The sequence below is a fragment of the Anomaloglossus baeobatrachus genome, chromosome 9 (assembly GCF_048569485.1).
Source record: "Anomaloglossus baeobatrachus isolate aAnoBae1 chromosome 9, aAnoBae1.hap1, whole genome shotgun sequence".
Taxonomy (NCBI): domain Eukaryota; kingdom Metazoa; phylum Chordata; class Amphibia; order Anura; family Aromobatidae; genus Anomaloglossus; species Anomaloglossus baeobatrachus.
In genome coordinates, this window is record NC_134361.1 from 22,589,336 (window position 1) to 22,610,576 (window position 21,241).

Below are 21,241 nucleotides of genomic sequence, written 5' to 3' on the forward strand. Positions count from 1 at the left end.
AAGATACAATATTTAAAGGGAAAAATGGCAACCCTGCTCGTGAGAGCTTACAATCTACAATGAGATGGGGGGAGGGGCAAGGTACAAGTGCTTATTTACAATGACAATCCAGCCATCTCATGGGGGATAGATAATGGCTTCCTGGACCAGTGGGCCAGAGCCTTGAGATGCATTTGGGTGCCATTGAGTTTGACGTGGGGTTATGTTCTGAGAAGTTGTAGAGGGATTAGGTGATATTAGTTTGGCTAGTGAGTGTGATAGGCCGCCCTAAAAAGATGCGTTTTTATGGAGCATCTGAAGCTGAGTAAGTTGTGATTTGTCCTAACTTCTTGGGGTAGAGCGTTCCAGAGGTTTGGTGCAGCTCGGAAGAAGTCTTGGATTCGGGAGTGGGAGGTTCAGATTAGTGTAGCTGTTAGTCGAAAGTCGCTTGCAGAGCGTAGAGAACGGGTGGGGTGATAGAGAGGAGGGTGGAGATGTAGGGGGTGCCGCACTGTGGAGAGCTTTGTGGGTGAGAACAAGCAGTTTGAATTGGATCCTGTGATATATGGGCAGCCAGTGCAATGACTGGCACAGAGCAGAGGCATCCGAGTAGCGGTTAGCCAGATAGGTGACCCTGGCTGCTGCATTAAGGATGGACTGTAGAGGGGAGAGTCTAGTTAGGGGGAGACCAATTAATAGAGAGTTACAGTAGTCAAGGCGAGAGTGGATCAGGGCCACGGTGAGGGTTTTTGTCGTCTCCATTGTGAGAAAGGGGCGGATTCACTTTTCGCGGAAAACACTTTTAACGGAGACTGTATATGTAAAACTATCTTGGCCAAACCAACATGAGTAAAGGGAGATTTACACGCAGCGATATCGCTAGCGAGCGTACCCGCCCCCGTCGTTTGTGCGTCAAGGGCAAATCGCTGCCCGACGCGCACAATATTGTTAGGAGCTGTCACACGTACTTACCTGCCTAGCGACGTCGCTGTGGCCGGCGAACCACCTCCTTTCTAAGGGGGCGGTTCGTGCGGCGTCACAGCGGCGACACTAAGCGGTCGCCCAATAGAAGCGGAGGGGAGGAGATGAGCGGCTGTAACACCCCACCCACCTCCTTCCTTCCTCATTGCCGGCGGCCATAGGTAAGCTGTAGTTCGTCGTTCCCGAGGTGTCACACGTAGCGATGTGTGCTGCCTCGGGAACGACGAACAACCTGCGTCCTCAACAATCAATGATTTTTTGAAAATGAATGACATGTCAACAATGGACGATTTGGTGAGTATTTTCCATCGATAACGGTCGCTCGTTGGTGTCACACGCAACGACGTCGCTGACGATGCCGGCTGTGCATCACGCAATCCGTGACCCCAGCGATATATCGTTAGATACGTCGCTGCGTGTAACGGGGCCTTAAGACATTAATACTTAGACTCAATTATTTGTACATGAAGCATGGCCAAGGCTTATCTATGAATGTTGACACAGGTGCCACATCTTGGCTGCCATAATGGTAATGCCAATCTTTGCCAAAAGGGTGGAGCCAAACTTCTAACAGTCTGAGTGGTTATTATTCATCACTTAAATTATATTAGTGTCTAGAAAGATTTGAGGGCATTTCACATGGTGCATGGATGTCACAGAAGAGCTTCACGACCTTGAGACCCCTGCTTCAATACCAAAATAGAGGGTGGTCTTTAAGAGTGGTCTCCACTTAAGTGGTCCTACATGTTTGTACCACAGACATTTGATACCAGGCACGAGAGTAAAGAAAAAAGGGGAGGTATTTTTTTCAATTGTTATTATTATTATTGCAGTCTTCTTTTTGGCTTTGACGTGCAGACTGGGACAGAGTCAGCAGAGTCATCTCATGATCTCAAGAGCTCTGTTGTGCTGCTGGAAGCCCAGATAAGGCAGAATAGGCAAACTACACAATCTCCTCCAGATCTTTTACCACTCTCAGCTCTTTAAGGCAAATAATAAAATCCATTTATAGCCTGCCTCTGATCCTAATAATATAAATGTAAAAAATAAACTTAATGAACCGTTCTTGGCCCCCAAGAGAAGCCATATGTTGGTATTGTTAAACAAAATCACACGGGCGCCCATGTGCATTTCAGAGGACGGACGTGAGTCGCTCAGTATCCAAATATTTTCAGAAGTCTGTTTTCTTCTGCTAAATTCATATTTTTTTCCTTACAACATATTCTGGGGGCCCGATCCAAGCTATTTTGGATGGATCCAATATTTCCACCAATAAAGATTTAACTATGGAACACATCGCGCTCCACCAATTAGCCTGTCAATGAGAAATACAGGTCCTGGCACACGCCAGGTTGGCACAATGTACAAAGCTCTTGTCTTGCCTCTTTTGACTTCTTTGCACCCCCATCTGTCCTCGCTGCCTTATACTGGCTCGGGCCTATGCTATACTCACTTGTTTTGGCCGTTATGGATGTTTCGGGCCCCAGAACTGAGCCTTTCCGAGATTGCATATTTATAATATATTCTTCTCCTGGAGCCAGGCCAATCTGATGATACGTGGTCAAGGAGCCATCGATGGTATTGGTTATCACACCATTTTCCTTCTGTAGCGTAAAGGAGAGTAATAGATCAAAAAATCATTATAGGAGCCAAAATAGAAATCAGTAAAGGAGGTCTCCGCTTCACTTGAGAATAGAGAGATCATAAAGTGTCCTAAAACTGTGCTGTGATTTGTAGATAAACCTGAAACTAAGTGTTCAATATCTCTGCAGCTCCTCCGCAGGGGAAATTAAGTATTACACAGTTCTGTGTTAGTACAGAAAAAGCCAGGTCCTCCAGAACAAGAGATGATTTGTCACAATGTGACTGCAGGATAGCCAGGGACAGGGGGCTCCTATACTACTCCTTACAATAAGGGACCCTATGATATCTCTGACCTGCAGATTACACCTGATGGTGGAGACGCCGGAGTCCCATGCCTTACTATTTTCCTGCCCAGATCTAATCTGTTACCACCCCCCCCCCCACCTCAGGGAAGAAAGGGACAGGAGTGTGCTGGAAATACAGATTAAGACAAACAAAGGAAAATCAAACCTCAGACACACTGCAAACTCAATGGAATAAGCAGTAAGAAACAAAAGGAGAAAAGCAAGAGGAGGAAGGCAGCAACAAAAAGACAACAAGGGTTCACAGCAATAATGTACAACAACAACCAGTAAGGGGGACTTTACACATTGCGACATCGCTAATGATATATCGTCGGGGTCACATCGTTAGTGACGCACATCCGGCGCCGGTAGCAACGTCGCAACGTGTAAAGCCTAGATACGCCGATAAACGATCGCAAAAGCGTCGAAAATCGGTGATCTGTGTAGCGTCGATCATTTTCATAATGTCGCACCAATAGGAGATACGATGTTGTTCCTTGTTCCTGCAGCAGCGCACATCGCTGTGTGTGAAGCCGCAGGAGTGAGGAACATCTCCTTACCTGCCTCCACAGGCTATGCGGAAGGAAGGAGGTGGGCGGGATGTTTACGTCCCGCTCATCTCCACCCCTACGCTTCTATTGGCCGCCTGCCGTGTGACGTCGCTGTGACGCCGCACAACCCGCCCCCTTAGGGAGGAGGGGGGTTGCCGGCCAGAGCGACGTTGCAGGGCAGGTAAGTGCGTGTGAAGCTGCCGTAGCGATAATGTTCGCTACGGCAGCTATCACAAGATATCGCATGTGCGACGGGGGCGGGTATTATTGCGCTCGGCATCGCTAGCTGATGCTAGCGATGTCGCAATGTGCAAAGTACCCCTAACAAGCAGCCAGCAGAGATTTACTTTTGCTAGCCTGCCTAAGTCTGTGGCTCGACACCCGAGTCTCCCTGATCACAAACATCAGAGAAGGTAGCAGGCAGAGTGCCAGGATCTGTAGTCTCCACAGATCCTGACACTTGGCGATGCCTGCAAAAATCTCCTTGTGACAATGATCTTGAGCTGTTTTCCGCTCTAACCCAGAGATGAGGATTCTAAACTGCGACCCCCACATTTAACTCAGAATACATGAATTGGGACATTGTCTTTAGGGTATATAATCAATAGGTACTTGATGTAAACACATGATCGACATCTAAATTGAGAAATCCACAGCACCATCAGCTTCAGTCTTCTGAACAACATGTAGAACCTGAGGATCGTCTGGTATTTTGGTGGGTCATTTCAACCTTAAACCCAAATAATTTATGAAAACATATACTATGGGTACAAGACCTTTGGCCATAGCATCTCCACCAGGGCAGCCATTGGTAATTATAGGTTTCCTTACGGTTCTTCAGTCCGTCATTTTCAGTCAAGTAGATACCCAAGAACCTTCAAAAAAACTCTCTGTCCAGCTCATGCATGGTCATTCTCTCAAAATGAAAATAGCTTGCTCTATGTAGGCAACTTGATAATTATTCTGTGATCAACTCCATATTGTCCTACCTTGGTCTTAAAAGTGATATCATACGAGTCAGGTTCGGAAGGAGGTCGGTCCCACTCCAAGGTGATGGCTGACTCTTCTATTAAGGTCACGCGAAAGCCGGAGACCTCAAAAACTTCTGTAGCTTCTATAAACAGTAAAGAAATCATTAACTTTTAGAGGGTGAGGGGCTTTATGCTGAATGTGTTTTTATGACAAGTAGATCTTACACTTCATATATCGTTGGTAGAATGGTGGATGACCTAAAATTAGGTCGAGGCAGAAAGAAGAAGACCATTTTTAGGTATAGGCTTTGACATATGTGCTCACTTGGTGCACAGAAGGGCCTAAAGGGTATATTAATGAAAGCCCAAGCTCAGCAGCCCTTTCACAATGGGTATTGTGAAACTACTGTCATGGTGTCATGATCCAGGCCGGTATCTGTCACTGTGGTTTCACCCAGCTCCGGCCTGGTCATGTCAGGGGTTAATTCCTCCCTCCCTAGTTCCAGTTCCGAGACACTACATCATGGTGCTGCACCTCCGGTCCAGCGCCAGTGATAGTTTATGCTCTGCAGCGTGTATTACTGGCTCTGTTGAGTTTCCCGATCTGTCTTCCTTTCCTGCTATCTGGTTCTGACCCGTACCCTCCTCCGTTCATCCGTCTGTCCCAGGCCCTGTCTTCCCGCTGCTATCTACTGTGTATCCTTCCCTGTCTGTCTTATCGTAGTCCTGACCTGTTTGTCCTCCTCCCTTGTTTGTACTTGGACTTCCCGCCATCTGACCTGCATCCACGTTCCTGTCTTAAGCCTCTGTCTTTCCCTTCGGCTGTATCTGTGACTTCTCGGCTTCTGACTCTCGGCTATCACATGACCACAATTTGTCTATTCCTGTGCTATTGACTAGACCTCCTGCTGCTGACCCAGTATTCTGATTACTCTATTGCCCTCTGGTGGTTTACCTGCTAACTGCACTCTGACGTTACATTGTTTGTAACTTCAGCTTCTCCTAGTGCCCCCTCCAAGATCGTTAAAAAGGACAAGTAATGAGTGAACTAAAACCAGGAGTCACTCAAACCAAGATGAGGGCACACTTTACTTAGTCTTATGGGGTGTGTATGGTATAGCATTGACCCTTGTCTCACAAACCTAGGTGGGAAAATCTGAATGTAATGTTTTCCCACAAACAAATTTGATTTAAATCAATAGATCTTATAATAATAATAATAATTTCCACAATTGGATGTTATATAAACTGTTCCTGTGCTGAGATAATCTTATATATGTGCCCCTGCTGTGTACTGTGTAATAGCCGTGTCTGACCGTACAGGGACATGGTCTGATCATACCACATCTCTTGGGCCGGGGAGGACGCAAAAGAGTATACAGACATTACAGCACGGGATCACAAATAATTCTGTGAGGTAAAACATTTTTTAGAAACAGGCAGGGAAGTGTTTTACCTCACAAAAAGATTCCGCTATTATCCAGTGCTATAATATCTGTATACTCACTTGTCCAAGAGATGTGGTATGATCAGGCCATGTCCCTGTACGGTCAGACACGGCCATTACACAGTACATAGCAGGGACACATATATAAGATTATCTCAGCACAGGGACATGTTTTTTAATCACATCCAATTGTGGAAATTATTATTATTCCAAGATTTATTGATTAAAATTTTATTTGTGGAAAACCCCTTTAAGGACTCGCTGAAGAACTTACCCAATGAGCAGTCGGGACCGCTGAAGCCTTTCTTACATACACAGACACCATTTGTGCATTTTCCCCGTCCGGCACAGTTTCCTGGACATCCCCTGGTTCCGCAGACCGGCCCGACGTAGCCGGGATTACAGACACATTTCCCGTTCACGCACTGTCCATTGTTGTTACAGTTCCTGGGACAGGCTTTAGAGCCACAATCGGGCCCTGTGAATCCGGGATGACAGATGCAGACACCATCTTCACAACGTCCGTGAGCGTGACAGTTTTCCGGACAAGTTCTAGATCCACAGTCCAAACCTGAAAATCCAGGATTGCACACGCATTTTCCGTCATCACACCTCCCTTGGTTATGGCAGTTCTCTGGGCATGTTCTGGAGCTGCAGTCCGGACCCGCGTACCCGGAATCACAGACACACTCTCCGTCGTCACATCGGCCTTGGTTGGAACAGTCGTTGGGGCAGGTTTTGAGCCCACAGTCTATATCGGTGTATCCAGGATCACACTGGCATAGCCCATCATCACAATATCCCCGATTGCTACAATCATTGGGACACGATCTTGACTCACAGTACGTTCCTGCATATCCGGAGTCACAAACACACTTTCCATCATCACATCTCCCACGATCGTTGCAGTCATCTGGACATGATCTAGATCCGCAGTCGATGCCGGTGTAGCCGGAATCACACACGCACCGGCCATCTTGACACCGACCTCGGTTGTTACAGTCTTCGGGACAAGTTCTAGAGCCACAGTCTGGACCTGTGTAGCCAACGGCACAGACACATTTTCCATCTTCACACTTTCCGCGATTATGGCACTCATTGGGACATGTTCTAGACTCACAATCTTGACCTGCGTATCCAGGCTCACAGATACAAACTCCATTATCACACCGGCCCCGGTTGTGGCAGTCATTCGGACAAGTCTTCGTGCCGCAGTCTACACCGGTAAATCCATAATCGCAAATACACGCTCCATCTTCACAGTGGCCCCGGTCATAGCAATTATTAGGACATGTTTTAGTGCCACAATCTAGACCAGTATATCCAGAGTCACAAAAGCAGACCCCACCTTCACATCGACCTCTGTCGTGACAGTTCTTAGGACAAGTCCTGACACTGCAGTCCACCCCTGTGTAGCCAGGGGAGCAGACGCACAGTCCCCTCACGCAGCGGCCATGCTGAGTACATTCAGCTGGGCAGGATCTTGTCCCGCAAACTGGACCAACGAAGCCAGTATTACAGATACACTTGCCATTGATACACTGGCCGTTTCCGCTACAGTTCTTTGGACAAGTTTTAGACCCACAATCTGCTCCAGAAAATCCAGAGTTGCAGATACATACTCCATCTTCACATCGGCCCCGATTGTGACATTTGTTGGGGCAGGTTCTGGATTTGCAGTCCGTCCCTGTGTATCCAGAATGACAGATGCATTGACCGTCCTCACACCTGCCCTGGTTGTTACAGTCGTTGGGGCAAGTCCTGATCTCACAATCAGTCCCGGTGAACCCCGGATTACAGATGCATTCTCCGTCCTCACATCGACCACGTTTTTCGCATTCTTCAGAGCAGATCCTGATTCCACAATCTGGACCGACAAATCCAGGGTCACAGACGCACCTTCCGGAGAGACATTGGCCTTGCTCGTTGCAGTCCTCAGGACAGGCTTGATGGGCACAGTCCTCTCCAAAAAACCCGCTCTTACAAAGGCAAACTCCATCTTCACATCTGCCATTGCCCGAGCAGTCATTAAGACACGTTCTAACACTGCAGTCTGGACCTGTAAATCCACTATCGCAAACACAAACTCCATTTTCACAATCACCACGGCCTTGGCAATTACTGGGGCAGCCGGCCAAGCTGCAGTCCTCCCCAAAGAAGCCTACACTGCAGGCACAAACTCCATTTTCACATACTCCTCGACCGAGGCAGTTCCTGGGGCAGGTTCTTGTTCCACAATCTGGGCCGGAATATCCCGAGTGACAGACGCAGACGCCTCTTTCGCACCTCCCGTGATTCATGCAGTTTTTGGGGCAGATTCTAGAGCTGCAGTCTTCCCCAGCGTATCCAATATCACACACACACGATCCATCTTCACACCGTCCATGATGGTTACAGTCGTTGAGGCAAGCTTTAAAGCCACAAGACAGTCCGGAGAATCCCTTGAAGCAGATGCACCGGCCCTTCACGCATTGGCCTTGGTCATTGCAGTCTTCGGGGCAGGTTTTTAGTTGGCACTTGTCCCCCATATAACCATCCTTGCACTGGCATTCTCCATTTACACAGGTACCATGAGCTTCACCACCACAACCCCCGGGGCAATCCTCCGCAGTCTGGGCACAGGGAGGAGGCTTCAGGCTGGCGGGGTCATCTGCAAAACAAGAACGGAAACATGGCGTCACCGGAGAGAACTATCCATGTAATTACATCTACTCTATTTATCCAATACCCGTCACCACCAATTGTGAGATCAACATGAAAAATGTGCTAAATCATCAAAAAAATGAATAGGTCAGAAAACAAGGAATAAACACGAGCTCCATATCCAAAGCAACCGGCGACTATCATCCATAACACTTCAGCAGAATGACTGCCGGAATTACGGGCAGGCCCCGGGCCCAGAAATACTCGCCTGCATTGTGTCTGCCGCAAATACACTGGACTAAAATATAAAGGCAACACTTAATTGCTCCCATTTTCATGAGCTGAACTCCAAGATGTAACACTTCTTCTATGTACAAAAGGCCTTTATCTCTCACATATTGTTCACAAATTTGACTAAATCTGTGTTAGTGATCACTTCTTCTTTGCAGAGATAATCCATCCACCTCACAAGTATGACATATCAAGATACTGATAAGACAGCATGATTATTGCACAGGTGTGCCTTGGGCTGGACAGTATGATTATTGGACAGGTGCACCTTGGGCTGGACAGCATGATTATTGCACAGGTGCACCTTAGGCTCCCCAGCATGATTATTGCACAGGTGCACCTTAGGCTGACAGCATGATTATTGCACAGGTGTGCATTAGGCTGGCCAGCATGATTATTGCACAAGTGCACTTTAGGATGGCCAGCATGATTATTGCACAGGTGTGTCTTAGGCTGGCCAGTGTGATTGCACAGGTGTGCCTTAGGCTGGCCAGCATGATTATTGCACAGTTGTGCCTTAGGCTGGGCAACATGGTTATTGCACAGGTGTGCCTTAGGCTGGCCAGCATGGTTATTGCACGGATATGCCTTAGGCTGGCCAGCATGATTATTGCACAGGTGTGCCTTAGGCTGGCCAGCATGATTATTGCACAGGTGTTCCTTAGGCTGGCCCGCATGGTTATTTCACAGGTGTGCTTTAGGCTGTCCAGCATGATTATTGCACAGGTGTGCCTTAGGCTGGCCAGCGTGATTGCACAGGTGTGCCTTAGGCTGGCCAGCATGATTATTGCACAGGTGTGCCTTAGGCTGGGCAACATGGTTATTGCACAGGTGTGCCTTAGGCTGGCCAGCATGGTTATTGCACGGGTATGCCTTAGGCTGGCCAGCTTGATTATTGCACAGGTGTGCCTTAGGCTGGCCAGCATGATTATTGCACAGGTGTGCCTTAGGCTGGCCCGCATGGTTATTTCACAGGTGTGCTTTAGGCTGGGCAGCATGATTATTGCACAAGTGTGCTTTAGGCTGTTCAGCATGATTATTGCACAGGTGTACCCTAGGCTGTCCTACATGATTACATAATAAAAGGCCACTCTAAAATGTGCTGTTTTACAGTATTGTTGGGGTCCGGGGATAGGTCAGAAAACCAGTCAGTATGTGGTATGACCACCATTTGCCTCACATCTCCTTTGCATAGAGTTGATCAGGTTGTTGATTGTGGCCTGTGGATTGTTTCTCCGCTCTTGTTCGATATTGGCAGCTCATGAAAAATGGGAGAAAAAACAAAAGGGTTTATATTTTTGATCAGTATACACATCAATGCCCTAATGAGGGCCAATAATAAGGGGGCAGAGGTCTGTAGATTGGATTTAGTATCAGTCTGTGCCATTGTCCCAAAAACTATGTGACAAACTATACCAATAAGTAAAGTGAATGTAATTGTGATATTTATTTATTTTACTCATTTAGATAGTGTATATATCTGGTGTAAATGCCGCTGTTCTCCTGAATCCGGCGATGTCTTTCTTTTGCTCCTACTCCTCTCCGTTCCTGAGATATGAGCCTCTTTTTTCTGTATATAAATCTTGTCCTTTTAGGCAACTGGGCGTGGTCTTCAAAAAGAAATTCCGAGGACCACGCCCAGTTGGTTAAAAAGACCAGATTTATATCCATGGAATATGGGTGATATCTCAGGAACAAAGAGGCGTAAGAAGAAAAGAAAAACATTGCTGGATTCAGGAGAACAGCGGCATTTACACCTGGTAAAAAAATTTGGCAAATCAGAGGTTCCCTTTAAGTGGAAGATTGTGAAACATACATCATAGAATGGTAGTGTTGGAAGGGACCTCAAGGGCCATCAAACAGCCCTTATCAAAACTAATGGAGACATATTGGATCACACTACTGCACCAAACCTTTACCATAACTCCTGAGCTCCCCCTAGTGGTGACCTCAGGCAGCCAGAATCTTATCGTTTAAAGGGGTCAGCCACTGTAGCAGTCACGAGGAGTCATGGTGCCAGTAGTGAACCCAGAGCCACTGATTGGCAGCTTGTTAAAAAAAAATAGGAGTGCCATCACTGGATCGCGGGAAAAAAAAGAAGAGATGAGGGTTTTTTATTGTACATTTCCTGTGTTAAAAAAATGTAGAGGCTGCAGACGAGGACACGGAGGGATGGGGCTTTTGTTCTGAAGTTTAGTTTATCGGCTTCGTAACATTAAACAGGAATAAATTAGTCACTGACTCAGCGGATTGTGACAAGAAGCAGAGCCGTCTTATTACATGAGCCTCCGCCTCCGGTCACACCTGAGGTCAGCTTTATGGCCGTGGTGCTGGCCTCGCTCTCCGACAGGTAATAGGAGCAAGAAGCTGCTCATTAAATACCCCGGGACTTAGGGCAAACGTCGGGAACGGCCACGAAACGCACTGCACGACTGAAAGCTGGCAGAGGAAGTAAAATATGTTTTTATCTTCTCCTCCCAGAGAATATCTGACTGCGGTCCAGTTACAATGAGTATTTCTGCAGTCTGCGGATCTGGATAAACAGTGTTTTACGAGTCTGGTGGGAACGCTGCGATTCTTAGCCATTGTGCCAGATATGGATGAAGACCTGCGTCTCCACCTCCCCCGTAGAAAAACATTAAATCACACCTAAAGGGCAAATGTCTTAAAGGAAACCTGTCATGTAAAAAACCCCAAAAACGATTAAACTGTAAATATGGGGTTAATCAGCAGGTTTATGGCGTTCTGAAGCTGCCCAGAGAGCCCCGCTGCCGGGTGGAAATTAACTTTATTCCTCCCGGTTGCCTCAGGCTTTAGTCAGCACTCAGTACAAAGTGAGCGGCAGCGGTAACCGTGGCCCCGGCAGTGACTGACAGCAGTGCTTCAGTATAGAGCGGCTGTCAGTCAGTGCTGCGGGGTGTTTACAGCCGCCGGTCACGAAGCAGTGACTGAATCTGTGCTGCTCCACCCCCATGACTGAAAGCTCGAGGCAACCAGCAGCAATAAAGTTAATTTCCTCCAGGCAATGGGGCTTTCAGTGCAAGGGCCCTGAAGCTATAAATCTGCAGATTAACCTCATCTCTGCTGGTTAATAGCATTTCTTTTACGTGACAGGTTCCCTTTAAAGACAGAAGCACCTGTGTTCAGAAAATGCACTAGAAATGCCACTCCTCTCTAGAATTTACACCATAATTATGTAATTATTTTCATGTGGTGTAAATGCCGCTGATCTCCTGAATCCGGCGATGGTTTTCTATCATTCCTGCACTTCTCTCTTCCTGAGATACGGCCCTAACTTCCCTGTATATAAATCTAGTCGTTTTTTTATCCAACTGGGTGTGGCTCTTAGGGGCAGAAGAGTTGAAGACCACACCCACTTTAGATTTATATACAGGATAAATACGGCATATCTCAGGAAAAGAGAGGCGCAGGAACAAAATAGAAATAGCACCGAATTCAGGGGAACAGCGGCATTTACACCAGGGGGGAAAAAATCTATATTTTGGCAAGTGATAAGTACCCTTTAAGGTAACACATACTCACCTGACCACTCTCCGCACTCATATCAGCTCCTTCCCCAGGGACAATGATAAGGCAGCCTTTATTAAAGGGAACGCGTCATCAGAAAATGACCTCTTGTTTAAATAAGGTTTGGATGTTAAATGTGCTTTTAAAACTGTGTCATTGAGGGGTATTTTTCAGTTTGGAATATTACGATTGATAGTTAGAAAAATTGGAAATCTTGCAATTTTCAAACTGGCAACTAAATGTAATATTAGATTCCCCGACTTTATGCTTTTCACACGGACATCAGCAATAATAGACACTCAGGCCCCGTATAGAAGCATTAACTGAGCATGCTCTGCAATATCAGCTACTGTGAATGGTGGGTCCTGTAATATCTACTATATATAGAGGTATTATCATTCTTTGTACAGGAGTAGGTGAGCTGTGACATCACCTATTGTGAATGTGCATCCTGTTTTATGTACTCTATATAGAGGTGTTATCAGTCATTGTACTGGAGGGGGAAAAGGTGAGCTGTGACACCACCTATTGTGAATGGTGGATCCTGTGACTCTACTTTTTATAGAGATGTTATCAGCCATTGTACAGGAGGTGGAGGTGAGCTGTGACACCACCTAATGTGAATGGTGGATCTGCTGTTATCTACTGTATATAGAAATGTTATCAGTTATTGTATAGGATGAGGAGGAGGTGAGTTGTGACATCACCTATTATGAATGCTGGATCCTTTGTTATCTACTGTATATAGAGGTGTTATCAGTTATTGTACAGAAAGGGGAGGAGGTGAGCTATGATATCACCTATTGTGAATGGTGGAGATCCTGTGTTATCTACTGTATATAGAGGTGTCATTAGTCATTGTATGGGGGTGGAGGGGGAGAAAGTGACCTGTGATATCTTCAGTTTGAATGGTGGAGGTGGATCCTGTGTTATCTACTGTATACAGAGGTTTTATCAGTCATTGTACAAGAGAAGGAGAAGGTGACCTGTGATATCTTCAGTTTGAATGGTAGATCGCATGTTATTTACTGTACATAGAGGTGTTAGCACTTATCAGTCATTGTAATCCTGTCTATGATGATATTGACAGTGCTGAAAAATTATCTGAACAGAAACATGATGAAACAGCATGAAAATTGCAAGATTTCTGGGGGGCTTTAATATAGATAGGGAAATTGAAAAATTATATTTAAAAAAATACAAAAAAATGCATTTCCCTTTAAAGTTCTACGTGTTTCCAAACTGATACTTGGCTGTTCGGACATTTGAGACTTGGTCTGGCGATGTGGGTATCGCCCTTGAATCCCGCCCGTGTCCCCTGTAATTCTGCGGCTGGTTCTGCTCCTCCGATGTGGACTCGCTTCTCTTCATTCTCTCCTTTTCCATAAACTTGAAATACTGTTCATAACTAAAGGCATGGGCGCGACTAGGAAAGTTCGTGAGGACAACGATGAGCGAGTGGGTGAAGTGGAAAAGTTATTAACTTTTGCAAAGAAGTGTTTAATGGCTGCAAATCCTGGGAAATCACATCTGTCCCGATCATCAAGACACTGTGGTCAGGGACAGAGAAAAACCAACGCGACTGACAGATGCCGAATTCAATACGACAGTGAAAGGGCTCAGTATAAAGAGGGGGACGTGGGGCCGGTTCCTGGGGTCACTGGTTATGATGGGCCGCACTTACCCGCACCACTCTGAACATTACTGCAGCAGCTGGAGGAGCACTGTCCCTTTATATCCCGGACCAACTTCTCCAAAATGGCCAGACGTTTAAGCAGGGCTTTCACCCCTTCAGCTTCTGGACACGGAGGCTGGGGAGCAGTGGAAGGTGCCGACAGGGATCCCCCAAAAACGATGATAATCAGAGATAATGAAAGGAGGAACATTATAAAATAATGGGACGGATACCGGGATCACCTGCGAAAAAAAGGGGAGATGTTAGAAGAACCGTAGAGAAGGAAGTCCATGTGTATTCATGAACATGACTGGAAACTTCTAAAATTGCATCAAATTTCTGCTTCTTCTCCTTCCAAAACCAATTGTTCATAAGTAGGCAGTTTAGAGGTTAATATTAGTATTTCTTTCATTTCCATGGGGATCTACAGTGTCTTAGCTACTTGTCTTTGGAGCTCCGTGATTGCTGACAGGTTTGTCCATGATGCGTGAAGACAAGGAGGAAAGCAAGAAAGAGAAAGAATTAGAAATGAGGAGATGAGAGAATGCGAAGAACGAATGTGGAGGAACTAACTGGAAAGACGTAGTGAAGGTGGAAGGAGGAATGAAGGAAGAGAAGAAGATGTGAGGTAGAAGTGGATCAAAGGAAGAGTAGAAGGTGTGTGGCGAAGGAGATGTGAAGGAAGAGAAGAAGATGTGAGGTAGAAGTGGAGAGTAGGAAGAGAAGAAGATGTGAGGTAGAAGTGGAGAGAAGGAAGAGAAGATGTGAGGTAGAAGTGGAGAAAAGGAAGAGTAGAAGGTGTGTGGTGAAGGAGATGTGAAGGAAGAGAAGAAGATGTGAGGTAGAAGTGGAGTGAAGGAAGAGAAGATGTGAGGTAGAAGTGGAAAGAAGGAAGAGAAGAAGATGTGAGGTAGAAGTGGAGAGAAGGAAGAGAAGATGTGAGGTAGAAGTAGAGAGAAGGAAGAGTAGAAGGTGTGTGGTGAAGGAGATGTGAAGGAAGAGAAGAAGATGTGAGGTAGAAGTGGAGAGAAGGAAGAGAAGAAGATGTGAGGTAGAGGTGGAGAGAAGCAAGAGAAGAAGATGTGAGGTAGACGTGGAGAGATGGAAGTGAAGATGTGAGGTAGAAGTAGAGAGAAGGAAGAATAGAAGGTACTGTATGTGGTGAAGGAGATGTGAAGGAAGAGAAGAAGATGTGAGGTAGAAGTGGAGAGAAGGAAGAGAAGAAGATGTGAGGTAGAAGTGGAGAGAAGGAAGAGAAGATGTGAGGTAGAAGTGGAAAGAAGGAAGAGAAGATATCAGGTAGAAGTGGAGAGAAGGAAGAGGAGAATATGTGAGGTAGAAGTGGAGAGATGGAAGAGAAGATGTGAGGTAGAGGTGGAGAGAAGCAAGAGAAGATGTGAGGTAGAAGTGGAGAGAAGGAAGAGAAGAAGATGTGAGGTAGAAGTAGAGAGAAGGAAGAATATAAGGTATGTGGTGAAGGAAGAGAAGATGTGAGGTAGAAGTGGAGAGATGGAAGAGAAGATGTGAGGTAGAAGTGGAGAGAAGGAAGAGAAGAAGATGGGATGTAGAAGTGGAGAGAAGGAAGAGAAGAAGATGTGAGGTAGAAGTGGAGAGAAGGAACAGAAGATGTGAGGTAGAAGTGGAGAGATGGAAGAGAAGATGTGAGGTAGAAGTGGAGAGAAGGAAGAGAAGAAGATGTGAGGTAGAAGTAGAGAGAAGGAAGAATATAAGGTATGTGGTGAAGGAAGAGAAGATGTGAGGTAGAAGTGGAGAGATGGAAGAGAAGATGTGAGGTAGAAGTGGAGAGAAGGAAGAGAAGAAGATGGGATGTAGAAGTGGAGAGAAGGAAGAGAAGAAGATGTGAGGTAGAAGTAGAGAGAAGGAAGAATATAAGGTATGTGGTGAAGGAACAGAAGATGTGAGGTAGAAGTGGAGAGATGGAAGAGAAGATGTGAGGTAGAAGTGAAGAGAAGGAAGAGAAGAAGATGTGAGGTAGAAGTGGAGAGAAGAAAGAGCAGATGTGAGGTAGAAGTGTAGAGATGGAAGAGAAGATGTCAGGTAGAAGTGGAGAGAAGGAAGAGAAGAAGATGTGAGGTAGTAGTGGAGAGAAGGAAGAGAAGAAGATGTGAGGTAGAAGTGGAGAGATGGAAGAGAAGAAGATGTGAGGTAGGTAGAAGTGGAGAGAAGGAAGAGAAGATGAGAGGTAGAAGTGGAGAGATGGAAGAGATGTGAGGTAGAAGTGGAGAGAAGGAAGAGAAGATGTGAGGTAGTAGTGGAGAGAAGAAAGAGAAGAAGATGTGAGGTAGAAGTGGAGAGATGGAAGAGAAGAAGATGTGAGGTAGAAGTGGAAAGTGGAGAGATAGAAGAGAAGAAGATGTGAGGTAGAAGGGGAGAGATGGAAGAGAGGATGTGATGTAGAAGTGGAGATATGGAAGAGAAGATGATGTGAGGTAGAAGTGGAGAGATGGAAGAGAAGATGTGACCTAGAAGTGGAGAGATGGAAGAGAAGATGTGAGGTAGAAGTGGAGAGATGGAAGAGAAGAAGATGTGAGGTAGAAGTGGAGAGAAGGAAGAGAAGAAGATGTGAGGCAGAAGTGGAGAGAAGGAAGAGAAGAAGATGTGAGGTAGAAGTGGAGAGAAGGAAGAGAAGAAGATGTGAGGTAGAAGCAGAGAGAAGGAAGAATAGAAGGTGTGAGGTAGAAGTAGAGAGAAGGAAGAATAGAAGGTATGTGGTGAAGGAGATGTGAAGGAAGAGAAGAAGATGTGAGGTAGAAGTGGAGAGAAGGAAGAGAAGAAGATGTGAGGTAGAAGTGGAGAGATAAAAGAGAAGATGTGAGGTAGAAGTGGAGAGATGGAAGAGAAGATGTGAGGTAGAAGTGGAGTGAAGGAAGAGAAGAAGATGTGAGGTAGAAGTGGAGAGATGGAAGAGAAGATGTGGGGTAGAAGTGGAGAGAAGGAAGAGAAGAAGATGTGAGGTAGAAGTGTAGAGATGGAAGAGAAGATGTGAGGTAGAAGTGGAGAGAAGGAAGAGAAGATGTGAGGTAGAAGTGGAGAGATGGAAGAGAAGATGTGGGGTAGAAGTGGAGAGAAGGAAGAGAAGAACATGTGAGGTAGAAGTGGAGAGAAGGAAGAGAAGATGTGAGGTAGATGTGGTAGAGATGGAAGTGTTGATGTGTTGGTGAGTGGAGTGTTGGGTTGTGTTGTGGGATGGTGTTGGGTTGTGGAGAGTTGTGAGGTTGGGGAGTTGAGGTGTGGGTTGTGTGGTGAGTGGAGGAAGTGGTGAAGTTGGTTGTGAGGTGAGTGTGATTGGTGAGGTTTGGTTGTGTTGGTGAGTGAGGAAGTGTTGAAGGTTGTTGAGGTGGAGTGGAGGATGGTGAGTTGTTGTGTGGTGATTTGGAGAGGAAGTTGTGATGTGAGGTAGGTGTAGTGATGGAGGAAGTTGTGTGGTAGAAGTGGAGAGAAGGAGTGATGTGAGGTGTAGTGGAGAGATGGAGAGAGGAGATGTGAGGTAGAGGTGGATGTGTTGTTTGGTGGGTGTTTGGGTTGTGTGTGTTGTGTTGTGTAGAGGTGGTTTGTGTGGGTGGGTTGTTTGTGGTGGTGGTGTTGGGAGATGATGTGTGTTGTGGTGGGTGGGTTGGAGAGTGTGGGTTGTGTGGTGAGTGGAGAGAAGGGTGAGTTGATGTGAGTGAGGTGGGTGTGTTGGTGAAGGTGGGGTTGGTTGAGGGTGTTTGGTAGAAGTGAGGAGGATGTGAGATGTGTGGTTGAAGTGGTGAGAAGGAAGAGAAGAAGATGTGAGGTAGAATTGGAGAGAAGGATGTGTTGATGATGTGGTGATTGTGGAGGTGTGTTGTAGAGTTGTGGTGTAGGAGGTAGTTGGTAGGTGTTGTTGGTGTGGTGTTGGAGGAGTGATGGTGAGTAGTTGTGGGTGGTGGAGTGGTTGGGTTGTGTTGTGGTGTGTTGTGGAGAGTTGGGTAGTGAAGATGCGATGGTAGGAGTGGAGAGAAGGAGGAGAAGATGTGAGGTAGAAGTGGAGAGAAGGAAGAGAAGATGTCAGGTAGAAGTGGAGAGAAGGAAGAGAAGATGTCAGGTAGAAGTGGAGAGAAGGAAGAGAAGAAAATGTGCGGTAGAAGTAGGGAGAAGGAAGAGTAGAAGGTGTGTGATAGATTAGGAGTGAAGTAAGAGAAGAAGGTGTGCAGTAGAAAAAAAGTTAAGAAAGAGTAAAATGTGGTGGAGGAGTGAAAGAGGTGTAGAAGTGTGTGGAGGAGGAGGAGTGAAGGAAGGGTAGAAGGTGTGAGGTGAGGTGAAGTGAGAGTGAAGGAAGAGAAGAAATGTATGGTAGAGGAGGAGTGAAAGAAAAATAGAAGTGTGTGGTAGAGGAGGAGTGAAGGAAGAGAGTAAGTGTGTGGTAGAACAGGAGTGAAGGAAGAGAAGAAGGTGTGTGGCAGAGGAGGAGTGAAGGAAGAGAAGAATTGTGTGGTAGAGAAGGAGTGAAGGAAGAGAAGAATTGTGTGGTAGAGAAGGAGTGAAGGAAGAGAAGAATTGTGTGGTAGAGGAGGAGTGAAGGAAGAGAAGAAGGTGTTCGGTAGAGGAGGAGTGAAGGAAGAGAAGAAGGTGTGTGGTAGAGGAGGAGTGAAGGAAAGAAGAAGTGTGTAGTAGAGGAGGAGTGACAGAAGAAAAGGTGTGCGGTAGAGAAGGAGTGAAGGAAGAGTAGATGTGTGTGGTAGAGGAGGAGTGAAGGAAGGGTAGAAGGTGTGAGGTGGAAGACTAAAGTAAGGTATAAAAGGAGAAAAGGGAGAAATAAAGCAAAAGAGGAAATTAATGGAGAAGATGCGTATGTGGTGGAGGAGGAGTGTAGGAAAAAGAAGGTGTGAGGGAGACAAGGATTGATGGGAGTAAAAAGAAGTTATGAAGGACAGGAGTGAAGGGAAGAGAAGAAAGAAGGTGTGCGGTAGAGGAGTGTACAGATGATGTAGAGCATTTGTAAGAGGAGAAGGTAGTTTTAAAGAAGAGAAGAAATGTGTGAGGTCCATAAGGAGTGAAGATTGGAGAAAGAAGTCCAGAGCCGGAAAGCTGAAGGAAGAGCCGAAGATGTGAGGTAGAGGAGGGAAGTAAAGGAGCTAGAGAAGTAAAGGAAAGCGGGAAAAAAAAAGGATAAAGTCTAGTAGTGTTTACGGGAGAAGAAATGTAAAGTATAGAAGGAAGGAAAGATAGAAAAAAGGAAGATGTGCGCTTGAACAAAGGTAAAGGAGAAAGTAGAAGTTTGGAGAGAAGGAAGACAATAATATATGAGATATGTGAGGAATAAAGAGAAGAGAGGGGAGGTATATGGTAAGAGAACAGTATAGAGAGAAGAAAGGTGTGAAAAACAAGAAATAGTAAAAACAGAACATGTATGAAGCAAATAAAAGTAAGAAGCTGAGTAACTACCAGATAAAGAAGGAGGACAATAGAGATGACAATAAATGAAACCTGACAGGAGGAATAAAAGGAGGGTGGAAAGAATGAACGAGCTGCAGAAGGATGGAGAAGTATACAAACAGTAACTAGAGGCAGGTGAGAGTGGTGGGGTATGGGGGAGGAGGAGAGGGAGCTGATTGCACACAATTAGGGCTGTCGTGCTGTATGAATCCCATATGGTCTCCTACGCTCTGCACAATATCAATACAAAACCTGCAAACAATCTACATTAACTCCAGGGAAAGCTCCGACAAGGTCACCAATCAAGGCAGCCAAGGAGACGACACCGAGCGGCCTCCCCGGCCGGCCATCGCCTCCAAGCCTCATCAGCTGCCTGTATATGAATATTGTTTACTTCAGGAGAAAACACAAAGTTCTCAGGTTCTCGGGGACGTCTCCGAGACGAGGCCTGGACCCTCCAGATGAGATCAGCCTGGACCCTCCAGATGAGATCAGCCTGGACCCTCCAGATGAGATCAGCATGATGGGAACCTCATCACGGCCCAAGAAGCCGCTCGGCCGTGCGAGTCTCGGGTTTCCTCTTAAGACTCCATTTATATCAGCGCAAATCCACAGAAATGATCTGTTACTGGAAATACAGAGGGAATCTATTAAATGGGCAAGAAAATGGAAGGTGGCTTTATGGGGACATCTGGTCTTCTAGTTTTCGGATCAGATCTGGTTCCTTCCATGTCCTTTGTTGTGGTTAATTATATGTCTCAGAATTAGAAAAACATGTCTACTTCCCTCTATAAACAGCGCCACTCCTGTCCACAGGTTGTGCCTGGTACTGCAGCTCAGCTCAGATAGGTGTGGCGCTGTTTAAGGCTATGTGCGCACTAGAAAGTGCCTTTTTCTTAAGAAAAAAACGGACCCTCTAAAAGAATCCTGCACCCGTGGTAAAAACCACGGTAAAATCGCACCCGCGGATTTGCAGCGATTTTCCGCGGATTTTCCGCAAATTGGTCCCCGCGGTTTTTACCATTATCTATGGCAAAAACCGCAGGTACCTGCGGAAAAGAAGTGACATGCTCACTAATTCCGCAGCGGAAAATCCACGGGTATTAAAAAACATGGTGTGCGCACAGACTGCAGCAATGTTAGACACATTTTCTGCAGCAATTCTGTGGCAAATCCGTGGCAAAATCCGCGGTAAATCTGCAGCGTGCGCACAGGGCCTTAGGATTAAAAAAAAATCTGCCCTCCCCTCTCTGATACATTAAAAATAGGGATGATTGAATACCTCAAATATTCGGCAAAACTCATATTCGCCAAATAGGTCGCCGCTATTCGACTATTTGCGAATATTCGATGTGCAATATAAGTCTATGGGAAGCCCGAATAGCAACTATTTGGGCTTCCCATAGACTTACATTGCGCATCGACTATTCGCATAGCGGCGACCTATTAGTCGGATATTCGCGAAACCGAATATTACCGAATATTTGTGATATTCGATTATCCCTAATTAAAAACGTTGGCTCCCCCGTTCACAAAATATTCGGCTAATAAAAGACTTGTGCCGATTTTTATTTTACTATGTATTTTTGGCTAAAAGAGAATAATTTTTGGATTGCAGTAAAAATGTTGCACCATTTTCTTTTTGTATCCTCTGTGCTGAACTTCCTATGACTGGCTGAAGAATGAGCTAACTGAGAAACCGTCAGTGAGCTCGCTCTGATAGGCGGTTTTCTAACTCCTCTGTCTTCTTGTGAGCTCTTTATGACCATAGATCACATCAAAGATGAATGTACAGGGAAAGGGGCCATATTTTCTATCCTCTCACAGCT

The 21,241-nt window shown here is 45.9% G+C and overlaps 1 protein-coding gene across 2 annotated transcripts in view; it reads right to left on the bottom strand.

Moving 5' to 3' along the window:
- Positions 1 to 21,241, bottom strand: part of TNXB (tenascin XB) — a 71,306-nt gene that overhangs the window by 39,893 nt on the left and 10,172 nt on the right. For both annotated transcript variants that reach the window (XM_075323260.1, XM_075323261.1), the window contains exons 2-5: positions 14,004 to 14,236; positions 6,132 to 8,507; positions 4,429 to 4,553; positions 2,414 to 2,564 (exon numbers count right to left, since the gene is read on the bottom strand). In XM_075323260.1, the coding sequence (XP_075179375.1) occupies positions 2,414 to 2,564; positions 4,429 to 4,553; positions 6,132 to 8,507; positions 14,004 to 14,205 (2,854 nt within the window). In that variant the 5' untranslated portion in view covers positions 14,206 to 14,236. The remainder of the gene's footprint in view (positions 1 to 2,413; positions 2,565 to 4,428; positions 4,554 to 6,131; positions 8,508 to 14,003; positions 14,237 to 21,241) is intronic.